Raw genomic sequence first — 12,922 nt, forward strand, 5'->3', positions numbered from 1 at the left:
TTATTTGGGCCCTTTTTGGCCCCCAATTCCTAAACTGTTGAAACTTTAACTCCCAAAATCAATCCCAACCGTTCTTTTGTGGTCATAAACCTTGTGTCAAAATTTCATAGATTTCTATTAACTTAAACTAAAGTTATAGTGCGAAAACCAAGAAAATGATTATTTGGGCCCTTTTTGGCCCCTTATTCCTAAAATGTTGGGACCAAAACTCCCAAAATCAATACCAACCTTCCTTTTGTGGTCATAAACCTTGTGTTAAAATTTCATAGATTTCCATTCACTTTTACTAAAGTTAGAGTGCGAAAACTAAAAGTATTCGGACGCCGGACGACGACGACGACGACGACGACGACGACGACGACGCCGACGCCAACGTGATAGCAATATACGACGAAAAATTTTTCAAATTTTGCGGTCGTATAAAAATTACAGATGGATTCATGACAAAATTGTGTTTTAGTGATGGTGATGTGATGTGTTTCTAGATCTTTATTTACTCAAATTCTTGCTACTTACAATTTTCTCTATCTATAATAAACTTAGCACTTTCCTTACAGAGAAAAGTATTTTGTAAAAATTTACAAAAATTTACCAAATTAATGAAAATTGTTAAAAATTGACTATAAAGGGCAATAACTCCCTAAGGAGTCAATTGACCATTTTGGTCATGTTGACTTATTTATAGGTCTTACTTTGCTAAACATTATTGCTGTTTACAGTTTATCTCTATCTATAATAGTATTCTAGAGAATAACCAAAAATGGCGAAATTTCTTTAAAAATTACCAATTTGGGGACAGCACCCCAACAACCAGTTATCCCATTCATCTGAAAATTTCAGGGCAGATAGATCTTGACCTGATAAACAATTTTACCCCATGTCAGATTTGCTCTAAATACTTTGGTTTCAAAGATATAAGCCAAAATCTACATTTTACCCCTATGTTCTATTTTAAGCCATGGCGGCCATCTTGGTTGGTTGGCCAAGTCACCGTACACATTTTGTAAACTAGATACCCCAATGATGATTGTGGACAAGTTTGGTTAAGTTTGACCCAGTAGTTTCAGAGAAGAAGATTTTTGTAAAAATTAACAGACTACGACGACGACGGACGACAGACGCAAAGTGATGAGAAAAAGCATGAAATCTTTATACCTCTCTATATATAATCAGATAAATGCAACACTCCTTCAAATTAACCTCTCTATATCTGGTCAATTCAATACAACATTTCATCAAATTTACCTCTCTGTATCTGGTCAGTTAAATACAACACTTCATCAAATTTACTTCTCTGTATCTGGTCAGTTAAATACATTTCATCAAATTTTCTCCTCTATATCTGGTTAGTTAAATACAAAACTTCATCAAATTTACCTCTCTGTATCTGGTCAGTTTTAAAAATACAACACATCTTCAAATTTATCTCACTATATCTGGTCAGTTAAATACAACACATCTTCAAACTTACCTCTCTGAATCTGGTCAGTTAAATACAACACTTCATCAAATGAATCTCTTTGTATCTGGTCAGTTAAATACAACACTTCATCAAATGAATCTCTTTGTATCTGGTCAGTTAAATACGACACTTCATCAAATTTACCTCTCTGTATTTTGGCAGTTAAATACAACACATCTTCAAATTTACCTCTTTGTATCTGGTCAATTAAATACAACACTTCATCAAATTTAGCTCTCTGTATCTGGTCAGTTAAATACAAAATTTCATCAAATTTACCTCTCTGTATCTGGTCAGTTAAATACAACATTTCATCAAATTTACCTCTCTGTATTTGGTCAGATAAATGCAACACTTCATAAAATTTACCCCTGTTTATCTGGTCAGTTAAATGCAACATTTCTATCAAATTTACCTATTTGTATCTGGTCAGATAAATACAACATTTCTAATAAATTTACCTCTCTGTATCGGGTCAGTTAAATACAACACTTCATCAAATTAATCTCTTTGTATCTTGTCAATCAAATACAACACTTAATTAATAAATACAACAGTTCATAACATTTACCTCTCTGTAACTCAGCTGTTGAATATAACAGTTCATAACATTTACCTCTCTGTAACTCAGCTGTTGAATATAACAGTTCATAACATTTACCTCTCTGTAACTCAGCTGTTGAATATAACAGTTCATAACATTTACCTCTCTGTAACTCAGCTGTTGAATATAACAGTTCATAACATTTACCTCTCTGTAACTCAGCTGTTGAATATAACAGTTCATAACATTTACCTCTCTGTAACTCAGCTGTTGAATATAACAGTTCATAACATTTAAAAGCAGTAGTAAAGCACTGTGTAACTGTTTTAGACTTTGGCACACAAGGTGGTGAGATGATTGGTGGTGCTATCACTGATTTTAACTTCTTTGATCTGATTTAAAGAAAGTAAATTAAATCCATATGATTATCAAATTAGATAAAGTATGTACAAGAGACTACAATAACTTTATTTACCCTTTGTCATACTTAAAAATAAATGGAGAATGTGTCCATTGGACAAAAATGATGCCCTGGCTGCATAATAATGTTAATCAGGGACTTAACTCAAGAACTGTAAAAGAAACGCTATCCAAATTTGTTTTTCGGAGTTTTGTGGTAATAAGCATTGTGTACAAGTTTCAAAAGATTAGGTTATGGCAAACTAAAGTTAAAGAACAGTTCCATTTGTAAAGGGGCAGAACTCCAGAACTGTAAAAGTGAACCTCCAAAATTTTAACCTTGATCTGTGTTTTGTGGTCATAAAGCATTGTGTATAAGTTTCAACACATTTGGTTGAGGCAAACTAAAGTGAACAGAAACAAAAAATTCAGCAATTATTCCATTAATAATGGGGCATAACTCTAGAACGGTAAAAGTGATGTTCCCTAAATTCAAATTTGATTTGTGTTTTGTGGTAATAAGCTTTGTGTATGAGTTTCATAAAATTTGGTTGAAGCAAACTAAAGTAAGAAACGGAAACTAATTTTGGGATGTATGTACATACATAAAGACAATGGTAAAACTTTATGCCCCCTCCACAACGGCCGGGGCATAAACAACTTTTTTTTTTATTTGCAGAAAATTAAAATTCTTAGTAATTTTATGCTTTGATTAAAACACTTTAAACATGTCTAATTCAATCTGTGTGGGCCAAAAAGAACATTGATTTGATCTTGACATTCTTAGTATCTTTGGTGTTTGATATTTTTCTGAGTTACCCTTCTCATTTTCAGTTATACTAAGCATTGCTTTTGATCTGTTTATTTCTTTATTCAAATTAAACTGGACCAACTTAAAGTGATTTTGGTAGACAACATAAAAGTTGTAGGCCATTTTTTTTTATTCAAGTTAAACTTGACATTATGTTTATTCCAGTTAAACCTGATCAACTGCAGGCCACTTTATTATATTTTATACATGACCAACATTAAACCACTCTCTTTATTCAAGTTTTAACATGACCAACATTAAACCACTCTCTTTATTAAAGTTTAAACATTACCAACATAAAACCACTCTCTTTATTCAAGTTCAAACATAAGTAACATTAAACCACTCTCTGCTTTTAAGCTAAACCCTGACCCACATTAAACCACTCTCTTTATTCAAGTTTAACTATTACCAACATTAAACCACTCTCTGCATTCAAGTTTTAACATGACCAACATTAAACCACTCTCTTTATTTAAGTTTAAACATTACCAACATAAAACCACTCTCTTTATTCAAATTTAAACATAAGTAACATTAACCTACTCTCTGCTTTTAAGCTAAACCCTGACCAACATTAAACCACTCTCTTTATTCAAGTTTAACTATTACCAACATTAAACCACTCTCTGCATTTAGGTTAAAATATGACCCTCATTAAACCACTCTCTTTATTCAAGTTTAAACATGAGTGACATTAAACCACTCTCTGCATTTAGGTTAAAACATGACCAACATTAAACCCCTCTCTTTATTCAAGTTTAAACATAAGTAACATTAAACCACTCAGCTAAAACCTGACCAACATTAAACCACTCTGTTTATTCAAGTTTAACTATAACCAACATTAAACCACTCTCTGCATTTAAGTTAAAACATGACCAACATAAAACCACTCTCTTTATTCAAGTTTAAACATGAGTGACATTAAACCACTCTCTGCATTTAGGTTAAAACATGACCATCATTAAACCACTCTCTTTATTCAAGTTTAAACATTAGTGCCATTAAACCACTCTCTTTATTCAAGTTTAAACATTACCAACATTAAACCATATTCTCCATTTAGGTTAAAACATGACTAAACCACTCTCTTTATTCAAGTTTAAACATAAGCAACATTAAACCACTCTCTACATTAAGGTTAAAACATGACCATCATTAAACCACTCTCTTTATTCCAGTTTAAACATGAGTGACATTATATCACTCTCTTTATTCAAGTTTAATAGATATAGGAAGATGTGGTGTGAGTGCCAATGAGACAACTCTCCATACAAATAACAATTTAAAAAGTAAACCATTATAGGTTAAAGTACGGCCTTCAACACGGAGCCTTAGCTCACACCGAACAAGAAGCTATAAAGGGCCCCAAAATTACTAGTGTAAAACCATTCAAACGGGAAAACCAACGGTCTAATCTATATTAACAAAACGAGAAACGAGAAACACGTATATATTACATAAACATGACCAACATTAAACCACTCTCTGCATTTAGGTTTAAACATGACCAACATTAAACCACTCTCTTAATTCAAGTTTAAACATTACCAACATAAAACCATTCTCTTTATTCAAGTTTAAACATAAGTAACATTAAACCACTCTCTGCATTTAAGCTAAAACCTGACCAACATTAAACCACTCTCTTTATTCAAGTTTAACTATTACCAACATTAAACCACTCTCTGCATTCAAGTTTAAACATGACCATCATTAAACCAGTATCTTTATTCAAGTTTAAACATTAGTAACATTTAACCACTCTCTGCATTTAGGTTTAAACATGACTAACATTAAACCACTCTCTTTTTTTAAGTTTAAACATGACCAACATTAAACCACTGTCTTTATTCAAGTTTAAACACTAAACCACTTTCTTTATTCAAGTTTAAACATGACCAACATTAAACCACTCTCTGTATTTAGGTTAAAACATGACCATCATTAAACCACTCTCTAAATTCAAGTTTAAACATGACCAACATAAAACGATTCTCTTTTTTTTTAGTTTAAACACAAGTTACATTAAACCACTCTCTACAATTCAGTTAAAACCTGACGAGCATTAAACCACTCTCTTTATTCAAGTTTAAACATTACCAACATTAATCCACTCTCTGCATTTAAGTTAAAACATGACCAACATTAAACCACTCTCTTTATTCAAGTTTAAACATGATTAACATTAAACCACTTTCTGCATTTAGGTTATAACATGACCACCATTAAACCACTCTCTTTATTGAAGTTTAAACACGAGTAACATTAAACCACTATCTTTATTCAAGTTTAAACAAGGGTAACATTTAACCACTCTCTTTATTCAAGTTTAAACATAACCAACATTAAACCACTCTCTTTATTCAAGTTTAAACATGAGTAACATTAAACCAGCATCTTTATTCAAGTTTAAGAATGACCAACATTAAACCACTCTCTGCATTTTAGTTAAATCATGACAAAAATTAAACCTCTTTCTTCATTTCATTTTAAACATGACCAACATAAGACCACTTTATTCAAGTTTAAACATGAACAACATTAGAACACTTTCTTTGTTTAAGTTAAAACATGACCAACATTAAACCACTTTTGTTATTCAAATTTAAAAATAACAAACATTAGACCACTTTCTTCATTTTATTTTAAACCTGACCAACATTAAACCACTTTCGTTATTCAAGTTTAAACCTGACCAACATTAAATCAGCATCTTTATTCAAGTTTCACCATGACCAACATTAAATCACTTTTGTTATTCAAGTTTAAAATGACCAACTGTAGGCTTCTCTTTTCAATTCAAGTTTAAACCTGACCAATTAATATATTCTATTACATTTCTGTCTTTTACATCTTGGATGATTATAAATGGTGACCTCTTAGTATTATTTTATATTGGCCTATGGTATATTAGGTTGCGATCTCATTTGTTTCTGCACCTAAAATTATTGATAATTCTAATATGACTTCTTTCGCTTTGTAAATAAACCCATGCTCTAAATCCAATAAAATTTGTTTGCTCATGTGTATATTAACTACTGCAGAATAATGAATTTTATCAAATTGGCATGCAATTAATATATTTCATTAACTTAAAACACTTCCAAACTCTTAAATGATGCACTTCCAAACTCTTAAATGATGCACATGTTGTTACTAATTCATTTATTATGACTGTAATGTGTTGCAATTCCAAATTGACATATTTGACCTAGATACACCAACTGTCATGCTGGCTGTTAAAAACTCCTCCCTCTGAAAAATCACATTGCCAGTCGTTTGCTTGTTTAAGAACAAAAAGGGAGATTCCCGGAAGCCTACACAAATGCTCTACTCTTATAAACATCGGACATAGAAATTACCTTAAATGTCCAAATCAAAATTGAAATAATTGATGCAAGCTATACTTTACTGTAGTTTTAACATGGGTAGGCATTATATTCGTGTTATTTTAGCCTTCACTATAGCTGGGCAAAAACAATCATGAATATAATGCCTACCCATGTTAAAACTACAAAAAATAAAGTATAGCTTGCATCAATTATTTCTTAAATAAAACAATCTATCTTCTATCTACTTACGGTGAAGGTCTTTCTGTTGACTCAAATTTGAAACCTTCTACTAATACCAAGGGCTCTGAAGATGATAAACTACCTACAATTAGAATGATAAAGTTCCTACAAAAATAAGACGATAAACTACCTACAATTAGAGGATGATAAAGTTCCTACAAAAAGAAGATGATAATATACCTACAATTAGAGGATGATAAAGTTCCTACAAAAAGAAAATGATAAACTACCTACAATTAGAGGATGATAAAGTTCCTACAAAAAGAAGATGATAAACTTGATCTGTGTTGAAAGGTAATTATCATTGTGTAAAAGATTCATTACATTTGGTTGAGGTACCCTTTAGTTAGAAAACAGAAACCACTTATGGGACTTACGTACGGAAGGATGTACATACACAAGTACAAGGGTAAAACTAAATGTCCCTGCCGCTACTGTGGGGGCATAAAAATTAATCAGAACAAAATCAAAAGTCTTTCCATGGAAAAGTGGAAAGATCTTACTATTGTACAGTGATCATAGGTGTAATACCACCATTGATTTCCCCCTTTTAGTCTTTGTTAAAGGGACACTAGGTACAAGATACATAAAAAATATAAAATATGATTTTTTTTGTTCAAACATTAATGAAAGTGAAATATTGGAATAACAGTTCGCTTTTAGCAGCCAGTATGGTCCAATTTTGTCAAAATAAGCAATGAAACATTGATGATGAATTGTTCACTTGCAAGCTAAAGTGATTAATTTGACCTCATTGAATATGTATTCATGTGAAATTCAATTTAACCCCTTATCTAGTGATGGATAATACATGAATTGTGTGAGTGTTTGATTACTAAAGGTTAAAGAATGCCAACATTGAAAGTGGAACAAAGGTAAATCATTTGATTGACTGATTCGATCCCCAAAAAATCATTCTTATACAAGTAAAAATGATAATTAACATATATTTTTAATCTATAAATGAAATTAAATATACCTAAATGTTTCCAATTGCACTAGTTCTGCTATCTATTTATATCTATATTTATGTTTATATTGCTTATATGGGCATTAGTGGTATTCAGGAGGTCATCTCAACAGTTAATTGAATGGCGTTTAGACTAAACAAGAGGCTGTCACAACGACAGCAAACCGGATTTTTTAACATTTATTTGTGTCCTGGCAATATTACAAGAACCATAACTGATGAATGCTGAAAGTAAAAATCGTCAATATCAAATTTGACCTCCATTTTGCAGTCAGTATCAACATATTAAAATTTGAAAAGCTTAGATTGAATGGTTCATTAGTAAATGCAACAACGTGAATGGAAACGCCATTTTACGATCTTTCAAGAACCTTAACTCCTGAACGGTAAAAGTCAAAATTGTCATTATTGAACTTGACCTCTATTTTGTCATCAGTAACAATATATAAAAATTTCAAAAGCTTTGGTTGAATGGTTTATTAGAAAATGCACGGACACGACTAGAAACACCATTTTTCAATCTTTCAAGAACCATAACTCCTGAACGGTAAAAGTCAAAATCGTCATTATTGAACTTGACCTCCATTTTGGAGGGGGGATAGGATCGGGACTCCGGGATCGGGTGTTTTTAAGCTCGGGATTTCGGGATTGACCCTTTTCGGGATCCGGGAATTCTTAACTTCGGATTTTGGGACGTCGGGATTTACATTATTTAAATTCGAGATTTCAGGATTTTCGTGTTATTAAGCCCGGGATTTCGGGATCAGGACACCTCCTATCCCCCCTCATTTTGTCATCAGTAACAATATATTAAAATTTGGGAAGCTTTGGTAGAACAGTTCATGCGTAAATGCACGGACACGACTGAAAACTCCATTTTTAAATCTTTCAAGAACCATAACTCCTGAACTGTAAAAGTCAAAATGTCATTATTGAACGTGACCTCCATTTTGTCATCAATAACGACATATTAAAATTTGGGAAGCTTTGGTAGAACAGTTCATGCGTAAATGCATGGACACGACTGGAAAACCATAACTCCTGAACAGTAAAAGTCAAAATCGTCATTATTAAACTTGACCTCCATTTTGTCATCAGTAACAACATATTAAAATTTGGGAAGCTTAGGTAGAACAGTTCATGCATAAATGCATAGACACGACTGGAAACTCCATTTTTCAATCTTTCAAGAACCATAACTCCTGAACGGTAAAAGTCAAAATCGCCATTACTTGACCTTCATTTAGTTGTCAGTAACAACATATTAAAATTTTAAAAGCTTTGGTTGAACGGTTAATGAGTTAATGCACGGACAACATTTGATTGCCGCCCGCTCGTCCGACCGCCCGATCGCCCACCCGCCGTACATCCCCAAATCAATAACCGACATTTTTGTCACAAAAATCCGGTTAAATATACACGAAACGAAGCTACATATTATCATGCCCTGTAAATGGTTTATCTTATAATTTTTATAATTTGGATAAATGTTTAACATTGTTACAAAACAAATATGACAATTTGAGACAAATCTGTGAACATGAATTTGACAGTAAGTGCGCGTTTAAATTTGCACTTTCCAAAAAAGGTGCAAAATTTATTATCTAGTACTATAGAAAATAAATGGGGACTGTGTCCCTATGGACACAGATGACAGGGGCGGATCCAACCATAAACTAGAGGCTCTTAAGAGCTCGTGTCGCTCACCTTGGTCTTTGTGCATATAAAACAAAGGACACAGATGGATTCATGAAAAAAATGTGTTTTGGTGATGGTGATGTGTTTGTAGATCTTACTTAACTGAACATTCTTGCTTCTTACAATTATTTCAATTTATAATGAACTTGGCCCATTAGTAAAAGAGGAAAATATTTTGCTAAAATTTACAAAAATTTACAAAATTTACAAAATAATTAAAAATTGACTTTAAAGGGCAATAACTCCTTAAGGGGTCAACTGACCTTTTTGGTTACGTTGACTTATTTGTGGATCTTACTTTGCTGAACATTATTGCTATTTACAGTTTATCTCTATCTATATCTAAAGGCTCTAAAGAGCCAGTGTCGCTCACCTTGGTCTATGTGAATATTAAACAAAGGAAGCAGATGGATTCATGACAAAATTGTGTTTTGGTGATTGTGATGTGTTTGTACATCTTACTTTACTAAACAGTCTTGCTGCTTACAATTATCTCTATCTATAATGAACTTGGTCGAGTAGTTTCAGTGGAAAATGTGAATAAAAATATAAAAATTTGATGATAATTGTTAACCAGATGCTCCGCAGGGCGTAGCTTTATACCACCACAGATGTTGAACCCTGAACGGTTGGGGTAAGTATGGACACAACATTCAAGCTGGATTCAGCTCTAAATTTGGATTGTAATTAAATAGTTGACACAGCATAGGTTTCTGACACAGAATGAATGTGTTCTCATGAACTTAAAATTTTTGTTTTCTCTTAGAGCAATTCACTATGCTGTTGAATATTAATCCTCTCAAAAAAATGTTTGAAGAAATTTTCTTTTTTATTTATGAAATTTCAAATGAGAAAAATTGAACCCAATTTTTTTAATCACATCCCCCTTTCCCTTATTCCAAAACTAATCTCAATTAAAATTTCTAATGGAGTTTGCAACAATAACTACTCATTTAAATACATCATAAAATATTAAGATGTAAAAAAACTGCTTGTTATCACTGAATGGTAAAGATTATTTTAATTTATCAGTTGGTAGTAAAAAGTGAATATACATTGTATATTGTATATAACAAAGATTTAAGTTGATTCTGGACAAAGAAAGATAACTCCAATTAAAAAAAAATCTTGCTATTGCACAATATTTTGCAATTAGATATTTCTTGCTTACTATTCTGGACAAAGAAAGATAACTCTAATTAAAAAAAAATTTGCTATTTCACAATATTGTGCAATTAGATATTTCTTGCCATCGCGCAATACTGTGCAATTGAAAAGACTTGCTATTGCACAATACTTAATATAATAATTTCAGATCCTGATTTGGACCAACTTGAAAACTGGGCCCATAATAAAAAATCTAAGTACATTTTTAGATTCAGCATATCAAAGAACCTAACTGATTCATTTTTTGTCAAAATCAAACTAAGTTTAATTTTGGACCCTTTGGACCTTAATGTAGACCAATTTGAAAACGGGACCAAAAGTTAAGAATCTACATACACAGTCATGACAGTTAGATTCGGCATATCAAAGAACCCCAATTATTCAATTTTGATGAAATCAAACAAAGTTTAATTTTGGACCCTTTGGGCCCCTTATTATGTTGGGACCAAAACTCCCAAAATCAATACCAACCTTCCTTTTGTAGTCATTAACATTGTGTTTAAATTTCATTGATTTCTATTAACTTAAACTAAAGTTATTGTGCGAAAACCAAGAATAATGCTTATTTGGGCCCTTTTTTGGCCCCTAATTCCTAAACTGTTGAAACCAAAACTCCCAAAATCAATCCCAACCGTTCTTTTGTGGTCATAAACCTTGTGTCAAAAATTTCATAGATTTCTATTAACTTAAACTAAAGTTATAGTGCGAAAACTAAGAAAATGCTTATTTGGGCCCTTTTTGGCCCCTAATTCCTAAAATATTGGGACCAAAACTCCCAAAATCAATACCAACCTTCCTTTTGTGGTCATAAACCTTGTGTTAAAATTTCATAGATTTCCATTCACTTTTACTAAAGTTAGAGTGCGAAAACTAAAAGTATTCGGACGACGACGACGACGACGACGACGCAGACGACGACACCAACGTGATAGCAATATACGACGAAAAAATTTTCAAATTTTGCGGTCGTATAAAAATTGACTATAAAGGACAATAACTCCTTAGGGGGTTAATTGACCATTTCGGTCATGTTGACTTATTTGTAAATCTTACTTTGCTGAACATTATTGCTGTTTACAGTTTATCTCTATCTATAACTAGAGGCTCTAAAGAGCCTGTGTCGCTCACCTTGGTCTATGTGAATACTAAACAAAGGACACAGATGGATTCAAGACAAAATTGTGGTTTGTTGATGGTGATGTGTTTGTAGATCTGACTTTACTGAACATTCTTGCTGCTGACAATTATCTCTATCTATAATGAACTTGACCAAGTAGTTACAGTGGAAAATGTTAGTAAAATTTTACAAATTTTGTGAAAATTGTTAAAAAAAAAATGACTATATAAAGGGCAATAACTCCTAAGGGGTCAATTGACCATTTTGGTCATGTTGACTTCTTTTTAGGTCTTACTTTGCTGTACATTATTGCTGTTTACAGTTTATCTCTATCTGTAGTAATATTCAAGATAATAACCAACTAGAGGCTCTAAAGAGCCTGTGTCGCTCACCTTGATCTATGTGAATATTAAACAAAGGAAGCAGATTGAAAATTGACTACAAAGGTCAATTACTCCTACAGGGGTCAATTGACCATTTCGTTCATGTTGACTTATTTGTAGATCTTACTTTGCTGAACATTATTGCTGTTTACAGTTTACCTATATCTATAATAATATTCAATATAATAACCAAAAACAGCAAAATTTCCTTAAAATTACCAATTCAGGGGCCGCAACCCAAAAACAGGTTGTCCAATTCATCTGAAAATTTCAGGGCAGATAGATCTTGACCTGATTAACAATTTTACTTCATGTCAGATTTTCTCTCAATTATTTGGTTTTTGAGTTATAAGCCAAAAACTGCATTTTACCCCTATGTTCTATTTTTAGCCGTGGCGGCCATCTTGGTTTGATGGCCAGGTCACCAGACACATTTTTTAAACAAGAAACCCCAAAGATGATTGTGGCCAAGTTTGGATCAATTTGGCACAGCAGTTTCAGAGAAGAAGATTTTAGTAAAAGATATATAAAATTTACGAAAAATGGTTAAAAATTGACTTTAAAGGGCAATAACTCCTAAAGAGGTCAACTGACCATTTTGGTCATGTTGACTTATTTGTAAATCTGACCTTGCTGAACATTATTGCTGTTTACAGTTTACCTATATCTATAATAATATTCAATATAATAACCAAAAACAGCAAAATTTCCTTAAAATTACCAATTCAGGGGCCGCAACCCAAAAACAGGTTGTCCAATTCATCTGAAAATTTCAGGGCAGATAGATCTTCAC

The 12,922-nt window shown here is 32.3% G+C and overlaps 1 protein-coding gene across 2 annotated transcripts in view; it reads right to left on the reverse strand.

The window, feature by feature from the left end:
• The window catches only part of LOC143044714 (integrator complex subunit 10-like), a 195,991-nt gene that overhangs the window by 85,148 nt on the left and 97,921 nt on the right, over positions 1-12,922 (reverse strand). For both annotated transcript variants that reach the window (XM_076216801.1, XM_076216800.1), the window contains exons 9-10: positions 6,804-6,876; positions 2,259-2,398 (exon numbers count right to left, since the gene is read on the reverse strand). In XM_076216801.1, coding sequence (XP_076072916.1) covers positions 2,259-2,398; positions 6,804-6,876 — 213 coding nt within the window. The remainder of the gene's footprint in view (positions 1-2,258; positions 2,399-6,803; positions 6,877-12,922) is intronic.

This window comes from Mytilus galloprovincialis, chromosome 9 (assembly GCF_965363235.1).
Source record: "Mytilus galloprovincialis chromosome 9, xbMytGall1.hap1.1, whole genome shotgun sequence".
Classification (NCBI taxonomy): Eukaryota; Metazoa; Mollusca; class Bivalvia; order Mytilida; family Mytilidae; genus Mytilus; species Mytilus galloprovincialis.